Source organism: Ovis canadensis, chromosome 5 (genome assembly GCF_042477335.2).
Source record: "Ovis canadensis isolate MfBH-ARS-UI-01 breed Bighorn chromosome 5, ARS-UI_OviCan_v2, whole genome shotgun sequence".
Taxonomy (NCBI): domain Eukaryota; kingdom Metazoa; phylum Chordata; class Mammalia; order Artiodactyla; family Bovidae; genus Ovis; species Ovis canadensis.
The window spans coordinates 105,763,834-105,786,086 of record NC_091249.1 but is presented as its reverse complement, the minus strand read 5'-3'; the positions used below and the strand labels follow the sequence as shown (position 1 = coordinate 105,786,086).

General features: G+C 38.3%; 1 protein-coding gene across 13 annotated transcripts in view; it reads left to right on the top strand.

The window, feature by feature from the left end:
- The window catches only part of ARB2A (ARB2 cotranscriptional regulator A), a 409,235-nt gene that overhangs the window by 366,666 nt on the left and 20,316 nt on the right, over positions 1-22,253 (top strand). For 2 of the 13 annotated variants that reach the window (XM_069590137.1, XM_069590126.1), the window contains one exon: positions 3,934-6,850. The exons of 8 other annotated variants lie outside the window; for them this stretch is intronic. In XM_069590137.1, the coding sequence (XP_069446238.1) occupies positions 3,934-4,004 (71 nt within the window). In that variant the 3' untranslated portion in view covers positions 4,005-6,850. Of the gene's footprint in view, positions 1-3,933; positions 6,851-9,952; positions 12,271-19,366; positions 19,454-22,253 lie in introns of those variants that run through there. 3 more of the 13 variants (XM_069590123.1, XM_069590121.1, XM_069590139.1) reach the window with 3 other exon arrangements.

Here is a 22,253-nt window from a genome sequence, read left to right as displayed (position 1 = left end):
AGTCCTAAGTTGTTAGCATCTCTCAAGAATTTTTTTTTTTTCTTTTCTGGTACCCTTTTACCAGCCTTTCCCTCTCTCCCCCACCATCCCCCAGCCCCTGGCAACTCAACGTTTGTTTTCTTTTTTGTTCTTAAGACTCAACATATAAGTGATACCTTGCAGTATTTGTCTTCCTCTGCCTGGTCTATTTCACACAGCATAATGTCTTCCAGGTTCATCCATGTTGTCACACATGACAGAGTTTCCTTCTCTTAAGGCTGAGTAGTATTTCATTGTGTGTGTATATCTGTGTTGATGGGCACCTAGGTGGTTCCTGCGCCTTGGCTATTGTGAGTAATGCTGCAGTGAGCATTAAAGTAGATATCTTATCCGCACAGTGGTTTCCAGTTTTCCCAGCAGCATTACCGAAAAGATATTTCCCTTATTGTATATTCTTCACTCCTTTGCCAAAAATTAATTGACCGTATATATACATGGGTTTATTTCTGGACTCTGTTGCACTGATCTATCTCTTTTTATACCAACGCTGTACTATTTTGATTATTATATGTTCGTAATATATTTGAAGGGGCTTCCCAGATGGCGCTAGTGGTAATGCAGATGATGTGAGAGACCTGAGTTTGATCCCTGGGTGTGGAATCTAGGAGGGCATGGCAACCCACTCCAGTATTCTTGCCTAGAGAATCCCATGAACAGAGGAGCCTGGCGGGCTACAGTCCATAGAGTCACAAAGGGTTGGACACAAGTGACGTGACTTAGCACGCACGTATATAGCATCATATCATATGAAAATAAGGACAGTTTTGCTTCTTCCTTTCCAGGTTGGAGATCTTTTCTCTCTTTTCTTTGCCCAATAGCTCTGAATGGGACTTCCAGTACTCTGTTGACTACAAGTGGCAAGAATGAAAACCCTTGTCTTGTTTCTGATCTTAGGAAAAAAAATTTCAACATTTCACCATTGAGTATGATGTTAGATGTGGGCTTGTCATATGTGTTTATTATGTTGGAGTACATTCCATCTATACATAGTTTGTTGAGAGTTCTCAAAAGTATGCTGAATGACTTAACACTACCTGAGGCACTATAGGAGATTCTAGATATATAGAAATGGTAGATATAATTCTTATCCATTACGAGCTTTCAGTTTAAGGAAAATTCTAACGTTTACTTCAAGAAGTGCTAAACTGTCAGAAGGTAGGGAAATGAATAGGTTATCAAGAAGAGAGAGAGGGCAAAATAGAGCTTCAACCTAAAGGGAGGAATACAGGAGAAGAGAGGAAAGGAAAGCAGTTGAAAGGGTTAAAAAACTAACATTGCAAAAGATAAAGAGAAACAAGTAATGTCAAAAACCTATTCACTGCCAGTTTTATAGATACAGCTCATGACCATGAACTGATATAACAATGGAATAACTCTTTATGTTGGGTGTTGTCTCAGAGCATGGATTGCGATATGAAGTTTACAGACACATTTCTGGACTCTAAAAGGCTAAAAATTCAAACTTTCCTTTTATGAAACACAAATTATACCACATTTCTTATATTTACAGCTCATGAATAAAGTTTATTTTAAAGATTTTTGGTCTATTGTCCATTGATAATCCATGTACGTGGTTAGCAGCATTTACTGATGGTCTGCTGTATCTAACCACCACACCATGACTGGAGCCTTAAGTTAAAAGCTCCTAAACTGACAGCTTTGAACCAAATTTGAAGAAAGTCAGGTATATGCATTGTTGAGTAGGAAGGTAAGCATTCCAGGAAACAGATGGAATATGGCAAGCACAGAACTGTAGAAGTGGTAACAAGGGAATAAAAATGAATTTTATTGATTTAGTTAGTACCTGTCATTTGTTAGAAGCTTACATAATCTTCTTTGGAATGGCCTATTAACACGGATTTAATGATAAATCTCCATTCCTCTATTAAATGAGCCAGAACAAGTAGTATTCAGTACATGTCCCTGTAAGAAAGGCTATAGCAACGTGGTGATAGTTTTATGAATTTCTACAAGTTGACCTAAGCACCAAGGGGTTTGGATTAGAGAAAAATACAGTCTACATATTTTTTCCTTTACAAGTTTCATAGTATGAAATGTGTATCCAGTTTTTCATGAACAAGCCTTTTTTTTAATCATCTTGACTGATTTATTTCTAATTATCAAAGCGGGCAATATGCCCTCCATATGTCATTCGTGTGAAATGACTGCGTGTACCCCGTATAAGATCTGGATGCAGAGGATCTATGAGTCTTACATTTATTCAAATGAAGACCGAAGTCTTTTAAGATACCCACCCAGGTATCTGGTGTAATCTTCTATCAGGATTGTATCTCTGTTGCAGTTTGTATGACACTACCTGTTCGGAATAGGATAAAGACTCACTGGTGACTGTCAGCGCTGTTTTCAAACTAAATATTCATCTAGTCCTTTGTGGCTACCATTTTTATCATGCATTCAGAACAGCTTCCCTTTGCTGATCTGCCATTTTCCTGCAAATCGCTGTTTCCCTTGTATGATTTCTAGTGAGACAAGCTTAGACCTGGCTGCCTTTCTCTCAGTAATAGAGAAAAGAAATGTCTCTGGTGCCCATGCTGCAAAGAACGTTGATTCATGTGTAAATTCTCATTTGGCCTTTGTATGCTTGGCCTGTGGAGAGTACACAGGCGGATAAAGACTCTGCGGGTCAGGGCTCAGGACGGACAGGTTTCTCCCATGGCTACAGCTGTTGTCACAGATTATCAGACATGCTATGATCTCTTATCGTTATTTATTTGCGGTTTTCCATGTAAAATAAGTGCTAACACAGGAAATGCTTCTGTATACGATACCGTGTACCTGTCCCGGTTTTGTTCTGTCAGCTCATGTTTTAACTCCTGAGGAGTGCTTTCTGTTTTCTTGAAGTTGGAACTGGTATCTTTCTGTTTCTGCCATCAGTGCTTCAGCTCCAGTGTATCTCTTTCACTTGATTCTACTAGCGTTGTCGTTTTTTCAAACTTGGTCGTTGTCCAGGTTTGTTGGGAACTGTAGATAATATCTCCATAACATACCCTATTAATCAAAGTAGATGTGAATTGCTGTGTGGGGTATGTATAGTGGCTTATAGACACTATGCAGAAATCAGATAGTTATATAAATCTATTTTATATAGCTGTTATCTGTGACTCAGTTGGTTTTTTTTTTAAGTAAAATTACTTAACATGCACTCATTATTGTCCACATTACTAAAAGAGATAAGCATGTCAAGATAAGATTCATGTCAATGTATGGCAAAACCAATACAGTATTGTAAAGTTAAAAATTAAAAAAAAAAAGATAACAGGAAAAAAAAAAAGAGATGAGCAAATCTGAATTTATAAGGTAAATCTCTGTGTATATACAGTCCATTAAGAAATGTATTAATAAATCCCACAATGATATAATGCCTTCAGTCTACTTTATTGTGAAGGTTTTATAATATGTGTCATAAGGGTATACCTGGCGTACCTATTTCTGCAACTTTTATTCATTTGTGTAATTCATATTATATGTATATATTTTCACATTATGATCCATGTTACTTTTTTTAAAGCACGTTAGAAACCAAGAGTATAACACCTACCTTACTGGACTGACATTTATCAGAACGCTTGATTCATGAACCCTTCAGTAGGCTTTCCTCTTATTATAGTAAAATTAAGTGTTTTAAATAATACAGTTAGTATTTTAAAATCTTCCTTCATTTCTTTCAAAACGATTTCTTCACTGGTGAAGACATTCTGTCCAGAAACAAATTTCTTTCACTTGGGCAAAAAGGTATGATTTCCCAGTGCAACTTTTGATATTGCAGTGGGAAAACAACCCACTGTTTGTTTTGTGTGTGTTCTTGTAGTTAAGCACAATTTATTGTCCCCAAAGCCTGAACTTTCCCTCCCTGTCCGCTTCCCCCTGCTGAAGCTCCGCTGTGGTCTGGCAGGAGGCAGCCCTGCTCCGTTGTCACGAATGCCCTTGGACCAGTGTTTCCCTAACCAGCCCATCGTACGGCCTCTTTGGCATGGAGCAGGAGAGAATGGGTGTGTATATATTCAACCTACTTCTTTTTTCCCCTGACCAATTAAAATCACTTTACTCATTTTCTCCTATTTTTTTTTTCTTATCTCCTCTTGGCTGAAGTAATTCACTGAGTTTAGCGTAACTGGAAAATGAAAAACAAGAGGAAACTTCTAAATTTCTTTTTGGGGACAGGCACCACTAGCTCAGCTACCTTGCATGCCTGTGTGCTAAGTCGCTTCAGTCATGTCCAACTCTTTGTGACCCAGTGGATGTAGCTCACCAGACTCCTCTGTCCATGGGATTCTCCAGGCAAGAACACTGGAGTGGGTTGGCACGCCCTCTTCCAGGGCATCTTCCCGACCCAGGGATCGAACCCGGGTCTTCTGCATTACTGGCAGATTCTTTACTGCTGAGCCACCAGGGAAGCCCTCAGGTACCTTCCTCAGCCCTAAATAGTAAGTGTGTCAAAAAGTTCCTATTGTGAGCCTGTGTAAACTGTTCAGTCCAGATAATCTAACCGTTCTATCACTTGATTGACTACGGTTGTCCATAGTATGGTTTCAACCAGGATAGGGACTAGGGAAAGCCCAGCTGAGGAATACAGAGATTGGCTGACACAGTAAGAAGACAGCCGTGGGTGAGACTCGAAGGTGAAGTTGTCGAGAGTAGTCTTGCTTAATCCCGTCTCTCTACTCAGTGATGCACTGGGTGGCTGTTGGGGGCTGGGGGGTGGAAACAGTGATTATATTGGAGATTTTCCTCTCAGTGTTCCTGTAACGCATGCAGAATTACGAGGAAGTCACATGCTTTTGTTTGCACAGTTGTATAATTGATGTCTACTAAGGACATTAGTTGGGATTCCCAGATGGTGCCGTGGTAAGAAGCATCTGCTTGCCAATGCAGGAGACACAGGAGGCGCGGGTTCAATCCCTGGGTCGGGAAGATGTGCTGGAGGAGGAAATGACACCCCCCTCCAGTATTCTTGCCTGGAAAAATCCCATGGACAAAGGTGCCTGGTGAGCTACAGTGTATCAGGTCACAAAGAGTTGCAGATGTCTGAGCAGCCGAGCACTCATGCATTCAAGGACATTAGTTAGGTGTGTATAAATATATTTCATGTGCATGGCATCCAGCATATAAATACAACACTTGAGTATAAGTATCAACAGTTGTGGCAATTTTCCTAAGAATATATCATATGCATCTGTGTTGAGAAAGGCATGCTATAATTATGACAATTAAAGACATTTAAAGGTAGCGAACAGATTTGTTTTTCTATATACTAATTTATTTACCCTGGTAGCTGAACTCAATACAGCATCTCCTTTTTAGTTTATCCATGAGGGGATATAGTGTGTTTCAATTTAAGCCCTTTTGATTGAATTTATAGTTTGTCTCCTAAAGATTTTTATAGGAAATGTCTAAGAACTGAACTCTATACTGAAAATTTAGTTTAAGCTATTTAGACTTTATAATGTTGCTGTAATGTGAAATGAATCCAGCAGGTGTGATTGTGAGGGTAATCATTGTCTGTGATCAGAAAGTCATTGACAATTAATATTCCTGTGTGAAATAGCCACTCTTGCCCGTTGTCTCCCAGGAGACATTTTCCCTAGTCAAGTCTCATTTCTCTCTCTTAATTCTTCTGTTCACTATGTATTGAACTTCTTCCTCTTACTTGGGGCTTCCCTGATGGCTCAGTGGTAAATAATCCCCCTACCAACGCAGGAGACCCAGGTTCGAGCCCTGGGTCAGGAAGATGCCCTGGAGAAGGAAGTGGCAACCCACTCTTATCTGGAGAGTCTCATGGACAAAGGTGCTTACTCTCCCCGCCCACTGAGAACCTTGGCAAACCCATGGTCTTTAGGTCTCTCTAGTTCTCACTCCAGCTGCAGTCCTCCAACAGTCTGTTTCTTCCATTTAAATTCTTCAGGAAAAAAAATTTTTTTATTTTTCATCTCTTTGCTTCAGATCAGAGATGATGGTCCTTTGAGTTGGCTGCATCAGTGTCCATCCCTGGCCCAACCAGGTGCAGACCGGAGGCACAGGGTCACGTGATAGAAAAGGGATGGCCCCTGCTGTCCCTGGAAACAGGTCTATAAGTAATGCAGTTTCACTAAAAGGGGTGGTTGATGAGCACATGTTATGATTGGCACCTCTGGTATATAAGCTTTCTTCAAATGGAACATCAAACTACTAACAAGGCCTATTGCTTAAATGTCGCTTCCTCAGGGAAGCCCCAGACTAGATTGCATACGCGCTCCTAGTATTTGCTCTCCTAATACTCTGCATTTAATCATTATCATACTAAAACTCAACCATCGTTATTGTAATTCCTTATTCAGTGCCTCTCCTCTCGCATAAACTCTAGTTTAGTGTGTGAAAATAGGGCCATATCTTTTTTGCTCACTGTTCTGTCTTGTACCTGCCCAGTTTCTGGCTCATAACAACACCCAAATGTTTGTTGTTTGAGAAATAAGTGCCTCAAACCTATAGGAATCAAGTGTTTCAAATCAGAAATTAAGTCATCTTAAAAACCAGCTTTCCTTCCTTCCTTCCTAAATGTCCGCATTTCTGGCAGTGATGTTCTCAGTGTGTGTCACACAGGTGCCGACTTACCCCCCTTCATCCTCGCGTCGGTCACGTCGGCCGGCTCGCTCTTTCATCTGTCACTTCTGCGTTCCTGCTGCCTTAGTCCAGGTCTTCGTCACCTCCACCTAACTGGTTGTGTGGTTCCTAGAATCTCGCCCTTTATCATATCCTGCACAGCTTCCTAAAAAGCGGCTTTTCACACCTCTTTCTCTATGAAGAAAAAAAAAAAAAAAAACTTTGTTGGCTCCCCTTGAATGTAAAGAATGAAATCCAAATTCTTCAGTTCTTTGCTCTCTTGTTCCTGCTAAATCTCCGGTTAGGCTTGCTCCTACCATCCTGTATGAGCTGTTTCATGCTATCCAAAAGGTCTAACTCTGACCTCGGAATACCTTATTAGCATTTCTGTCCATTTTTTTGTTCTCTTAACCTCTTGTGTAACCCTCTTTCAAAACCCACTTCAATTTACCCTTTCTTCATGAAGCTTTCCCTCCTGCCCAGACCTCAGCAACCACTTCTTACTCTAAAGTTAGAGGACTTATGACCTCTGCCGTTCAGCTGGCCTTTAACACATGCCTCCTTATAATAACGTTTCTCTTTTTTGCATGTGCATAAATATTTTGCATGTGCATAACGTTTCTTTTTTTGCATGTGGATAGTGAAGAGGGTGAAATGCAGTCAGGCTTCCTTGGCTCAAATCCTGCCTCTGCAAGTTGCTGTCTGAGTAACTAAGCAAGTTAGTTAGCCTCCATAAACTTTAGCTGTGTCATCTCTAAGATGGAGACAGCAACAGTGCCTCCAACATGAGGGAATTCAGTGTAGCAATGCATCTAAAGCATAATAAGTGCTCAACTGAATTTTCTATAAAATCATTTGCGCTTTATTGATTAATTGACCGTTTTCTGATACCTGTCATGTGCTACACACTGTGCTAAATAGGTTCCGTATAAAGGGGTTAACCCCTTTATAAAGGGGTAAAACCTCTGCTCGCAAGGAAGTTGCCTCTGTTTTATCTCCCCATGGACCAGAAGCCCCTTGCCGTCTCATTCATAAAATTCATACATATTTACGGAATATCTGCCATCTTCAGAAGCCCCATGCCAAGCTTTAGGAGTTAAGCGGAGGCATGATATGAAGTCCATGACCTTCAAGACCTTCACAGCTAAAGCCCCTGCCATTGTACTTTGCACACAGTGAGAGCTTAGTAAGTGTTTATTGGCATCAGTGAGCATGGCAGTGATGATGAGGACTCCAGAGCACCACAATTTCTAGCCTCTCTTTAGAGCTGTTAACTTTATTTGGCTTCTTCATGTCTTCATTTTCCAGTGAATGAATGCCAGGAAGTCTTTTTCAATTTTTTTTTCTCTCCAATCAAGACTTAGATAATGTCTGCTTCTTTTGGTAGCTAAATATCCCCCAAACTCAAGCTTCTTGCTTCAGTGAGAAGATATTATGGTATTGCCAATGGAAACCACTTCACATTTGGGCAACATCATGATGTCTAGGTGGCTCAGATTCAAGTTTCAGTAGAGATTCTGGTTCCTGCACATTTGCTGTCAAAAACCACTTTATAGGAGCCAAACTGTGGAATCCTTCCAAGTGTTAGGCACTATTAGAAGTACCATTAAAGTATTGCAGAGTTTCAAAAGATTATGAAATTCTGCTTTTTTAATATAAAATGTACTATGGTACTTCCATAAAATTTAATCAATCCCTTATTTCTGTCATGGGGCTAAAGGCAATTAATATCTCTTTTTTTTTAATTTCTGGCATCACAGTTTTAGAGACAACTCCAGTTGAAACTTCTAAAATAATTTTATACTAATTTATAGAACAGTTGATATATAAAACAATTCTGAGAATAAAACCTAAAGAAGACGTGATTATTTCTGTGTATGACTTGTAGCTTAGTCCCCTCCCCATACTCTGTCCCTCTCTATTTCCTTGGTCACCTTGCAGGAAATAAGACACATTGACTTTTAACAGTTAAAATAAAGGTTTGTATAAGTTCAGAAGCTGTTTTAATTTATCATGAAATTTTACTCTAGTCAAGTCTAAAAAGGAAATAGTAACTAACTATATCTTCCTTACTTGAAAAGCAAAAGCACACATCTGAATAGCCATCTGAAAAGATATTTACCTTGTAATAAATACCAAAGAAATCATCACATAGTATTTATTTGTAAGCAAGCCATTATTTGTAAAGTTACTTGTTTGGTGTCTATTTCCACATTATACTGTATACTCCTAGAAGTCATTGAGCACGTGTCTTGTTAACCATCACATCCTCACTCCTGGAAAAAAAATGTTGGTTGAAGTTAAAATAAAATGAAATTACATGGATTCTTATCCAAGGAGCACTGACTAACATTATAGGCCACATATTCCATGAAAATATTATACAAAAATACAGCTAGCATTTCCATTTTTTTAGCTTTATTGAGGTATAATTGACAAATCAAATGGTAAGATATTTAAGGTGTACAGTGTGATGATTTAATTTAATATACATAGTGAAAGAATTCCTCCTACCTAGTTAATTAACATATCCATCACCATAAATATCTTTTTCCTCTTTCTTTATGAGAGTATTTGTTACACTCTCTTGGCAAATGTCAATTACACAACTCAGTGTTATCAGCTATTATAGTCACCATGTTATATTAATACATCCTACCTGTTCATCCTAAAAGTCTGTACCCTTTTACCAACCTCTCTCTATTTCTTCTACCCCCCAGCCCCTGGCAAGTGCTTTTCTCCTGTTTTTATGAGGTGACTCTTTTAGATTCCACATGTAAGTGATACCAGGCAGTGTTTGTCTTTCCCTGTCCGGCTCATTTCAGTTAGCATACTGCCCTACAGGCCCATCCGTGTTGTCACAGATGGTAGGATCTCCTTCTCTCTCATGGCTGAAATAGTATTCCAATATAGGTACCACATCTCCTTCCTTCATTCATTGATGGGCACAGGTTAGTCCCACGTCTTGGTTACTGTGAACAGTGCCACAGTGTTCACGGAAGCGCAGACGATCTTCAGTGCCCGGTTTCCTTTCCTGTGGCTATGTTTGGATTTTTAGGACTCTATGAAATGGCTGTTCTGACAGGTGTGGAGATGATATCTCATTGTGGGTTTGATTTGCATCTCCTTGATTATATTGAGTACCTTTTCATGTATCTGTCTACTTTGGGGAAATGTCTATTATGTTCCTCTGCCCATTTTTAATAAGATTTTTTTTTGGCGGGGGGGGGGTTTCGTTTTATGAGTTCTTTATGTATTTTGAATGTTAACCCTTTATGAGATATGTGACTTACTAACATTTTCTCCCATTTCATAGGTTACTTTTTCATTTTGTTGGTGGTTTCCTTTGCTGTGAAGATGCTTTTTAGTCTGATGGAGTTAGTCCCCCTTGTTGATTGCTTTTGCTACTTTCACTTCTGGTATCAATCCGGAACAATCACTGCCAAGACCAGTGTCAAGGAGCTTACCCCCTGTGTTTTCTTAGAGTTTTAGGTCTTACATTCAAGTGCTTAATCCATTTGAACTGATTTTTGTATATGGTATAAAACAGAAGCTCAGTGTCATTCATTTCCTTGTGTCCGTTCAGTTTCCCAACCCATTTATTGAGGAGACTGTCCTTTCCCCATTGTATATTCTTGGCTCCTCTGTCAAAAAGAAATTTTTGTTGTATATGCATGGATTTGTTTCTGGAGTCTCTCTTCTGCTGATTTATTTTCCCATGATTACGCTAATATCATGCTCCTTTGATTTCTGTATGTTTGCAAGATATTTCTGAATCAGGAAGTATGATGGCTCCAACTTTGTTCTTCTTTCTTAGGATTGCTTTGCCTGTTCAGAGTCTTTTGTGGTTCTGTACACATCTTAGGATTGTTTGTTCTGTTTCTGTGAAAAGTGCCATTGAAATTTTGGTAGAGATTTCATTGAATTCATGGATTCCTCTGAGTGGTATGGACATTTTAGCAATATTAATTCTTCCAATCTATGAGCGCAGAATATCTTTCCATTTATTTGTGTATTCTTCAGTTTATTTCATCAGTGTCTACAGTTTTAAATGTATAAATCTTTTACCTTGTTGTTAAATTTACTGCTAAGTATTTTATCCTTTTCTGATGAAATCATAAATGAGATGATTTTCTTAGTTTCTTTTTTTGATATTGTTAACTTTTTTATTGATGATCAATCAAGGCCTATAAACAGGGAAAACAGACAAGAAATATAATACAATAAAAATAAAACTCTAAGGTAACATTAAATCATGGCTCAATGATGAGATTTCGATAGGAGATAACATTAATTTTTACCATGACTTACTGTAACTTTACTATAACCAAAGATGGAAAGATCTGGAAAATGGATAATTTAAGTGTGCCCTAAACATATCTCTTAAATAGCATTTGTCTCAAACACATTTTTGACAGGAGTTGAACGTTGGAGAATCCAAAGGTAAAATCAGTGATGGGAGCCTTAGGTGATCATTTTTGTGTTCCTGACTAAAACAAATGCCAGACAAGCTAGAGTACAGTTGGTACTCTACTAGAAACATGGAGAAACATAACTGAAAATTGGATAGAAAGTCATTCAACCTTCACAGAGAATAGACTGGAGTCTCATACTAGCCTAGTAAAGATAATAGCCATTTATTTAATAAAACTCTGTGAAAAATGAGAGACATTGTTTTAAAGAAAATAGGACACATTATATAGCAAATTAATTACTATTGTTTTTAGCAGAAAACTCCCTACATTAGTTTACTTTTCTAGAGGTGTAGTAGGAGTAGTCTCTCAGTTCAGTGGGGAAATACGTGATGCTCTCTCGTTTGCATTATAGGCAGAATTGATGTGTCTAAATATGACTTCTCGTATAACATTGAGATTTCATGTTAATGCCATTTATCACAAAGTACAGTTTGGAATAAGGCAAGTATGTCTTAGATTCCTTTCAAGGGGTCATTGGAACTGTAATCTCAAGGATAAACCCTGTGTCTTGTTTTTCTTTATACGCCCACTGCCCATGTGTCCAGTGTATACAAGGCACTTAGAAAATGTTTGGAGCTCTTTTAAGGTTATTATCCTTCAGCCTGTTTCTTCAAGACAACATTGTACTTAGGCTACAAGGTACTAAATTTTTTTTCAATTTAACATCTCTGTACTGTGAGGTAATCATCATTTTCATTTGTATTACATTATTTTCTATTGATTACTGACAAAATATAAGACATGTCATGGAAAATCATGACACCTCTAGAAGATAAGCAGGAAGGCCCAAGGGAACTTACTCTCCAGCTTTCTTCGTAGATGTTCAGTAGCTCAATGCAACATTGATCTTGCCTACCATAAGTATGTCCCCGTCTTCCCACTTCTAGCACGTTCTTTCAGAGGACTGTAGCAGCCTCCCAACAAGTTCAGAAGGATACAAATTGGTTGGGAGTTGGTACTATTAACTGTGATCTGAGAAAGGCCACAGTTGCTATGGTATCAATATTCCATTTATCTTATCTCAGATCTACAGATATTGGAGAGTGTTAACTTACTCCTGTATCAAATTCTCAGTCTTCTCTCTGACATATGGAAGTCACACCTTTTACAGAAGCTCATCTTCCGTATCCGCAGTTCACACTTACTGAGGCATGACGTACGCAAATAGTCAGCAGCTAACCCCTGGCTAGGAGAAGGGATGGTGTACAAAAATGAAAACATACCTGCATGGTCCCTGACCTTACATAGAGCCCTGCTAAACCTTACCGAAACACAGGACTCTCCCGAACTTAAAGATTTTTTTCTACCATATAAGTGATTATACAGGGGCCTAAAGCTGCCTCCCTGAACGAATTTCAAAGAATCCGCTGTATAGTATTCTAGACAGTTTTGATCTTTCTTTCTGGGTGAGAAACAAAAGAAAAATGTGCAGAGTGTTCTGTTTGTGTTTGGTTCTATTTAAATGTGAAAATACGTTGAAAATCAAAATAGTGAACAGTGTCTTATTTCTTCTTTTTACCGTACTTTTGCAAAATGAATGTGAATTGTACATGAGTCCTTAAAATTATTTCTGTGGAATAGAAATAGCTCTTTTTAGTGAGAACCCTGTTAATACAGAAGCTATAAAGTGGTATTGAATTCCATTTTTAACCAAATACACAGTGAAAATTATGTTTCTTATACTTTCAGAAGCTTTTAACAATCATATTTTTTATGATCATTTTACTGGAATGATTGGGTTACTGAGACTAACAGGCTTATCAGCAGGTTAGAAGCAAAACCTGCATTATCTTGTCATTTTTAGTATTTGGAACTTTGCATCTACATTTTTCAAAAAGCATTTAAAGAATTTTTTATTTTTTTATTTTTTCATAATAGTATATTTCTTTCTCTGGAAAAGAAAACATTTGAAGTTAAGTACTTAGCTCAGAAAATAGCTGTATCTCATTTTTAAAAATTCACCATTACTGAATTCCCACTATTCAGAAGACTCTACCAGTCAGTCATTCACTCAGCAGATGTTCATTGCACTTCCGAGGTGTGCCGGACACTGTTCTAGGCACTGGGATGGATACAGCAGGACACTCGGCAAAGCCTCTGCCTTGAAGGAGCTTGCGTATCACTCAAGGAAGATGGACAGTTAATGTAAAAGCCAAAAAACAAGCTAGTAAGTAAAGAAAAAAATAAGTATTATTTCAGATGTTACTAAGTGTTGTGGTATACATTTAACAGGGTAGAAGATTGGGAGTGACTGGGCAGGAACTAAAGGAGCAGAGATGCTCCTTTAGCTAATTTTTTTTTCATGCTTCGAGCCTGCCCAGTCCTGCTGCTGCTACTGCCCTTCATAAAACTTTTTGGAAACAACACGTTCTCCTTGGGCGTGCGCGCATGCTCAGTCGTTTCAGTCATGTCCGGCTCTGCGGCCCTGTGGACTGTAGCGCGGCAGGCTCCACTGCCCATGAGATTCTCCAGGCAAGAATACTGGGGTGGGTTGTCATGCCCTCCTCTAAGGGATCTTCCCGAGCCTGGGATTGAACCCACCTCTCTTATGTCTCCTGCATTGGCAAGAGGGTTCTTTACCATTAGTGCCCACACTGGGACGCCCCATTCTCTTTGTACCATAAAGTAGTGTGACATCACTGACTGAGTCGTTTTCTCCAGAAGTGATGAAAACACACTCGTCCAACCACGTTTCCTGCACCTTCCCTCGTACGCTGGTAACTGGTTGAAAAAGATACTTCACACCTATACCCCCTCACTACTTACACACTGTGGTTTTCCCTAAGACGCGGAAGAAGAACCAGATCCTGGACTGCAAAAAAAAAGCAATCTCAAGTGTCCACTATAGATAACAAGTTGAGAATATTTGAAGAGGATACCAGATTTAAAGACTCAAACACTTAGAATGATAGAGTCACTGAACATAGTAAGAAAAGTGAGGGAAATGGATTGGATTTGAGGCAAAGCATTAAGTTTTCCATTGCTAATATATTCTAACTGTAAATCTGTCCTATAAATTGGCTCAAGCCAGTCTCCACTTATATATATACATAGTCATTTATATGCAAATGATAATATAACTGAAAAGTAAGCTCTTAGAGGGAATGTATCTAGAGAGTAAAGAACACAAATATCTCATCTTATCTGAAACTGGCAGATAATATTTCTGTTTGGATCTTACTTTAAAATGTATAAAATGCTTTCACATATAACATCTCATAGAGCCATCAAGAACAATGCTGTGAAATAGGTATCGTGATTATCTGCATTTTATACATGAACAAACCGAGGCTCAGCAAGGTGATCCACACAGAATCGTAAAGCTAGAATGTTAGAATTAGACATTTCACCCAGGGGTTATATCTACAAGCCTGTTATGTTCTCCAGAACACTACAGTTACAAACAGATATTTTCCGGAGGAAGCAGACACAAAAGGAAGGAGTCAGCGAGAAGATAGGATTGAGTCTGAAGCTATGGCTCTCAGGTCAGTGAGAAAGTAATCAACGGTGTCTTTTAGCAACAGAAAACCAGAACAGAAAAAAATGGATCTCACGTTTTAGAACAGAAAAAATGGCTCTCACATTCAGTTAGAAAACTAATCAGTGATTTTTGAAAGGAAAGTTTCCAAACAGCCAAGTGATGGTGATAAAAGTTTTGCAGTTATCAAGGAGGGATTTGATTTAAAAAAAAAAAAAAAAATGGAGGGTTCTTATGCCGAGGGTGTGTTCAAGTAATTCTATGAGCAAACAGGTATTAAGAATCAATGTATAGCTAAGATAAGAAATAAAGTTCGGGAAGCATGAGCATGCCAAAAGGAATGAGGATAATGTAATAGAAACATAAAGACATCAAAGAGAGGAAAATACATTTTCGTGTGATTGTCTCGCAACTAAGCATTCTAAAGTACAAAATGCATTTCTGTGATCTGTTGTGGAAGGAAGAATAGGCACAAAGAAAGGAAGATATTTCAAGCTGGAGTTATAGAAACCATAGCAAATGCTTCCTCAGCATTCTCCATTAGCGTGTGGTAGAATACTATGAAGAGGCATAGAGAGGACCACAAGCTTCATCACAGGGGAAGCTCTCCAGATTTTCTGTCTTACACAAAGCCCTTTCTAGGGTCACCAAAACTCCCTTCCAGTGGCCTCTGGGGAAGTAAATGCCAAGAAGCATTAAAGGTCATTACATAGAAAACTACTCAGAATCACCAATTTTCTTTTTTCCTCCCTGTGTTTTTTTGTTTTGTTTTTTTTCTGAATACAACTAAATGATAAGCTCTTCAAGGACAAAGACCAACATGTCTGATTGATTCATCCTCACACTTGGCACAGTGTATATAGCATTATAGGAGAAACTCAATCCATGTTTACTAAACTGAACTGAATTATTTTAAAATGTAAAATCAGAGTCACTCATTCATTCAGATACTCAGCATACTGACACTAAAGTCAGAAACACAAGTTTGAGTCCAGACACTGCCCACTTGCCAGCTTTGTGACTTTGGGCAGTTCATAATATTACCTCTCTGGGCCTCAGTTTTCATTTCTGTGACTTAGGAATGTTGACTTCTCTATTATTAAGCTCACTAGATTGTTATAAGGACAGAATCTGATAATGCATATGAAGATAAAGCAGAAGTTATCAAGTCCTATACCAAAAAATGGCATTTTCCTATGGAACCAGTAGTGTCAAGATGCTCCTGTGATTGACAGGTTTCTTCGTCAAGTCTAAAGGCTGAATTCAATAAAGGTAAGCAGGCTTATTATGAGCAGATGTTCTTAGAATCTTTCAGTTGCAAATAAACTTTGTGAAAGTATGAGAATGGGTGAGAATGAATGTCTTTTTAAAACCGAAAGAAAGACTTTTGGTCCCAGCGGGAGAGGGAGAGGATGGGAAGCCTTGAGAGAGTAGTGCTGGAACATGTATATTACCATGTGAAATAGATAGCCAGTGGAAAATTGCTGTATGGTGCAGGGAACCCAAAGCCAGTTTTCTGTGACAACCTAGAGGCATGGGGTAGGGAGGTTTAAGAGAGAGGGGACATGTATATGCCTGTGGTTGATGCATGTTGATGTATGGCAGAAACCATCACTATGCTGTATAGTAATTCTCCTCCAATTAAAAATTTTTTTAAAAAAAGCATCCAGTTCATGTGAAGTGAAAGTCGCTCAGTCGTGTCCGACTCTTTGCGACCCCAAGGACTATACAGTCCATGAAATTCTCCAGGCCAGAATACCGGAGTGGGCAGCCTTTCCCTTCTCCAGGGGATCTTCCCAACCCAAGGATCGAACCCCGGTTTCCCGCCTTGCGGGCAGATTCTCTACCACCTGAGCCACAAGGGAAGCCCAGTTCATGTGAGTCACATCAAAACACTCAGTAACAGTCGGTCTTATTTTTCAAGGAGCGTCATGTGCCGGGCACTGTCCTTGCATTTTATGTACATGTACCTAAGTTCTCATCACAGACTGCAGTGAATGTGGTGTTGTTATTTAGTCCCATTTTTATGGATTAAAAAAGAAAGAGGAATTAAAGAACTTGCTCAGGATTACAGCTGGCAAATAGCATTTTTACATTTAAGGAAACTAGCACTAAGATAAGTGACTTAAGCAATAATTGCTCTTTCTTTTATTCTCTTTTTTTCACCCTGCTACAACTCTAGTTCATATCTATATTTCCTCAAAGTATTCCAAAGTATGTTCTGTGAAATAAAATCCACGCAACTCTGCCCAGAGAAGCACACTGGTCAGATATGTTTGGGAGATGGTACACCCTGAAATCCTCCTTTTCTGTGTCACAGGGCACATTAATCCCTCTGAGAAAATCTGCTCTAAGGAGCCTTCCAAAACTGTTAGCAGAACCTTAAATCAGCAGCCCTGTTGCTGTCCCGCAAAGTCAGAGGTTGACGGAACGAACTTTTAGAAAGGTTGAGTGTTGTTAATTAGTAAATGCAATAATCATAATGCTAGTTTGTACCAAAAGACGTGGAGCACCATCTTCACCATAAAACATGTAAAGTTGTAAACGCACAGTTGACCTGATAATTTTCCTAAATGAGTTTGACCAATTTCCTAAAGATTTTTCCATGTAATGTTTTCTTAACTTTGACCACAGTTGGGGCTATAACAAAAGATAACAGAAATTCAGATCATTTCTTCAAGTGAGAAACTATACCCTAGTAGACGGTTGGATTTATTCTGTGTTACTGAGAAGTATTACCTTGATTATTAAAAACAAGTGTAAGTCAGTGATTTTAATCTAATGGAGTAAACATTTCAACTTGGAGGAAAAGACAATGACAGAACTATTTCTTCCTCTTCTAAAACCAAGAGGAGAATAAAGAATGTTAATTCATTTAGCTCTGTCAGACCAAGATCCTCAATTGCTTGAGTCATTTAAAACTTCTTTTGAGTAAGAATAGCTTGGTACCCAAATTCATTTGAACGTCAAATACTTGTGGATCAACTCGAATAAAAAATACTGTTTTGTCTCTTTTTCTCCTTGGAAAACATAATATGCATTGCCTGTTTTCGTTACTTCGTTGTCGTGTATTTTGTTAAAGTGGCATAGAGTTTAAATTATTATTATATGCCCATTAGTTCTGCTGCCTTGGGATGTAATGGCTCATATTAGTAGTGTATGTAATGAAAAGGGTTGGTGAATTTTTACGGAACTGTCCTTTTGGGACTATAATTTTTAACATTCTCTGGAAGCTTTGCAAATCCTTTAATGATAAAGTGCTCTTACTCTGTCTTTATCATCGACAAGTTCATAAAGACCAGAACTGCTTCCTGCAAATGCTGAACCCAACACCCTGTTGATATGATAAGTTCCACGCGTAAAGAGTCACCAAGAATACATAATTAAAACGTTGCCATCCTAAGGCAGATAAGGTGATCCTGTAATCTTGTTAGCAGTAACACTTGACTGAGGTCTCTACAATTTATTAGATGTGTTTATCTATTTGAGGTAGTTACAAACACCATGTAATTATTATAGACATATTCTTGTCCTAAACTTTAAATCATTTAGGACTGTAGAAGAAGAACAAAACTGATATAGACTAATTAGCTCAGTTGCTAGTATGTGTTCAGTCATGTCTGACTCTTTGTGACCCCATTTACTGTAGCCCACCAGGCTTCTCTGTCCAGGGAATTTTTCAGGCAAGAATGCTAGAGTGCAGCGCCGTTTCCTACTCCAGGGGGTCTTCCCAGCCCAGGGATCAAACCCATGACTCTTGTGTCTCCTGCATTGGGATGCCCATTTTAATTTATATTTCCGTAGATTTTTTTTAACCTGTTCCAAATTTCATATGGGCTTCCCTTGTGGCTCAGATGATAAAGAATCTGCCTGCAATGCAAGAGACCCGGATTCAGTCCCTGGGTCTGGACAATCCCTTGGAGAAGGGCATGGCTACCCACTCCAGTATTCTTGCCTGGAGAATTCCATGGACAGAGGAGCCTGGCAGGCTAAAGTCCATGGAATCACAAAGAATCAGACACGACTGAGGGATTAAAAAAAAAAAATACCTCCTATAAATGGCATATAGGGCATCTATTCTTTCGTGTTTGACTTTTTTCACCTAACATGTTCTTTTTGAGATTCCTCCAAGTTGGCACATTTATCACTGGCTCTTTCTTTTTAATTACTAAGTATTCATTTTATGAATATTATCAAAACTTGTATATCCATTTATTTCACCTTAATTTTTACGAGGCATGTTTTGATTGGAAGGCGAGTTCTGGGTTGGTGAGGATGTCCTTTTCCCCTTGTTTTGTTTGTTTTTAATAATTATTTTATTGTCGTCTAGCCCCATTGTTTCTGATGAGAAGGTGGCTATCATCCGTATCATTGTTCAACTATATGTATCATGTCCCTTTTCCCCTGGCTACTGTCAGGTTTCTCTTTGTCTTTGGATTTTAGTGATCTTACTACGGTCAGGTTTTTTCTTTGTCTTTTTTAGTGATCTTACTACGGTCAGGTTTCTCTTTGTCTTTGGGTTTTAGTGATCTTACTATGATGCGCCTAATGTGACATCCTTTGCATTCATCCTGTTCAGGATCTGCTGGACTTTGATACATAAGTTGGTATTTTTACAAAATTTGGGGTTCATGGATATTACTTATTTTTGCTGCCCTATTCTTTTTTCTTCTCTGGGACTCCAATTACATATAAATTAAATGGTTTTATATTGTCTCACAAGTCACTTAAGCTGTGTTCATATTTTTCCCCGTCTTCTTTCTATTTTTTTTTTTAGCTCTGTTGATTCCACTTGATCAGTTTTCAAGTTTCCTGGAGCTTTCTTCTGCTTCAATTAAGTATATCCAGTGACTTTTCCTTACAGGTATTATAATTTACAGTTCTAGTTTTTCCACTTGGTCCTTTTTTAACGTTTCAGTCTGTCTGCTAAAACACTGTTATCTTTCACTTAATTCGTCCATCTCTTTAAGTCCTTGTGTGTGTGTGTGTGCACATGGGTGTGTATATGTGTGCACGCGTGTGCGCGTGCACTTAGTCTCTCAGTCATGTCTAACTCTTTGCAACCCCATGGACTGTAGCCCACCAGGTTCCTCTCCCCATGGGATTCTCTAGGCAAGAATACTGAAGTTGCCATTTCCTACTCCAGGGAATCTTCCCAACCCAGGGATCTGCGTTGGCAGGCAGATTCTTTACCGCTGTGCCACCTGGCTTCTTGGATGTATTTATAGTCTTAGTTTGCTGATTCTGATGTCCAGATCATCTTTCTGTTTCTATTGTTTTCCTTTTTTCGCTTTCTTTGGTTCACATCTTGCTATTTCTTTGTGTACCTATAAGTTTTTATTACATGTTAGATATTGTGGAAGATGAATTGTTGTCTCTTGGGATTCCGTCTTATTCTTTTGGCTTTTTTTGTAGTGGGCATGTAAATTATGTATGGATGGTGGATGACCCTGAACTTATACAGACTTGGTTTTGTACTTTGTTATGGTGAATTTTGCCCTTATTTTTAGAATGAACCCTTAGACATGGGACGTCACCTTTACTCCTAAGGAATAATCCTTCTGGGTTTCAATGGAAAAGCCCACGGTATTTATCCAACCTCTATAATTTGATAGGATTCAAACTCTAAACTGTCTCTCCTGTGGTGGATAGCTGCTTAAATCTCTGCTCAGCTGTTCCAGCTTTCTGTCCATAGCCTTCTTCTGATTCCTTGGAGTCTTCTTCATGCAAACATTGTTCAAAATTCATCTAAAAACTTGAAAGGAATTTATACATATTTGGAACTTTCCCCCTCTGTGGTTGGCTACTTTTTTCAGGACTTTTCCTTCCTAGTTTCCAGCTGTTCTGGCATCCTAGAATTCCATCTTCTTGACACTTTTGAGCCAATAATTACAGTCTTTTGCTTGGATTCTAGCCACCTGGCACTGTGTAGAAAGGAGAATTCTCTCAAGTTAAGAGCCACCCAGTACAGATCCCTGCTTTGAAGGGTTTAATCTCCTCCAGTTTATACCTGCTTCTGGTTGCTTTCCAGAGCCATCAAATACTTGTATGTTATGTTTTGTCCAGAGTTGATTGTTGCTACAAGAAATTTCAGTATAGTATTTTTAAATGTAATTGCATCAAACTGTGGTTAATTTATCTGTTATTAAAGTATTGCATTTTTGTAAACAAAAAAAGTATGTTTTGCATAGGGAAAACAGCATCTGAAAAAATAGATTTCAGGTTATTTCTGAATGGTGAAATTATTAATGATTTTAATTTTTTTCCTTTTTCTTATCTGTGTTTTCTTCTTTTTCTCTCTAGCAACCATAGGTTGAATGTCATATTCTTTCTTTGTTGTCCTAAGCAAATTTTTTGTTTATCATGCCTGTTTATAATAATACTTGTGCTTCTTCAATGCATTTCATATTATGACTTCATTAGGTTAACTGTCTAATAAAATCCTAGTAATATATCTATATGGTAAACAATACTCTTTCTGCTTTTAGGAATAGATAAATTGAGACAAATCAAAGTTAAACAGCTTATCCAGAATTTCATGCATATTGATAGACTAGTCAGAAATAGATTTAAAATTTTAAGTCCCTCAGTTCAGCTGTGTAAACTATTTCTAAGCCATCAGCAACAATGTATGCAGTTAATTCTACATTCTCTAATGGGTATGGAAGAAAATTATCATAGTTAAATATAAGCCTCAAATATTTTAGAAACTTCACTTTTGTCACTGATTTCAATCGCCTCTTCATCAAATCTTTTACTGGAGCTTCCAGCAAGTTGAGAATTTGACTGATTTTAATTATAATTCGGATTACCTTCCAAGGTCTAACAAGAAAATGACAGGAAGGCAGGCATTGAGATAGGAGTTTTCTTCTTTCCTGGATTGCAAACTTCTTTTAAAAGTACAACCAAATGAGTATCTGTTATTTACTGATAGATATGTAAGCTTAAACTGGAATGTTTCAGTCATTTTCTTCTGCTTTACTAGTTACTGATAGTTTACTAGAAATGTCATAGAACTTAGTGCTAAAATTAGTGTTGTCATTCTGAAGTTTCAACCTTGAAAGTGTCGGTCGCTCAGTTGTGTCCATCTCTTTGCCACTCGTGGACTGTAGTCTGCCAGGTCCTTTGTCCATGGGATTCTCCAGGCCAGAACACTGGAGTGGGTTGCCATTTCCTCCTCCAGACGATCTTCCCCACCCAGAGATCAAGCCTGGGTCTCCCACATTGCAGGCAAGCTTCTTTACCTTATAAAACTACCTTGTAAAAGATACGAAATAAAGTTATCTTGTAAACATCTACAAAAATGTATGAAAACAAGAATTAATAATTACTAAATCTTAATAGGTTTCCCTATGTGATCCTAGATTGAAATTTTTTTAATGTTTTAGTTTTTTGGCCACGCCACACAATATTGTGGGATCTTAGTTCCCTGACGAGGAGTGGAACCTGTGCCCCTGCATGGCAGGAGCAGAATCTGAAGCACTGGGCCACGAGGGAAGTCCCTGGATTGGATTTTGTATTAGAAAGTAAAAATGCCATAAGGATAGCTGGCAAAATCGGCATACAAATGGGAAGATAAAAGAGTATCGTACAAGTGTAAACTCACTGTAATTTACATAAGAGGATTTCTTCATTGTTAGGAAATATATTCTAAAGGGTATGAC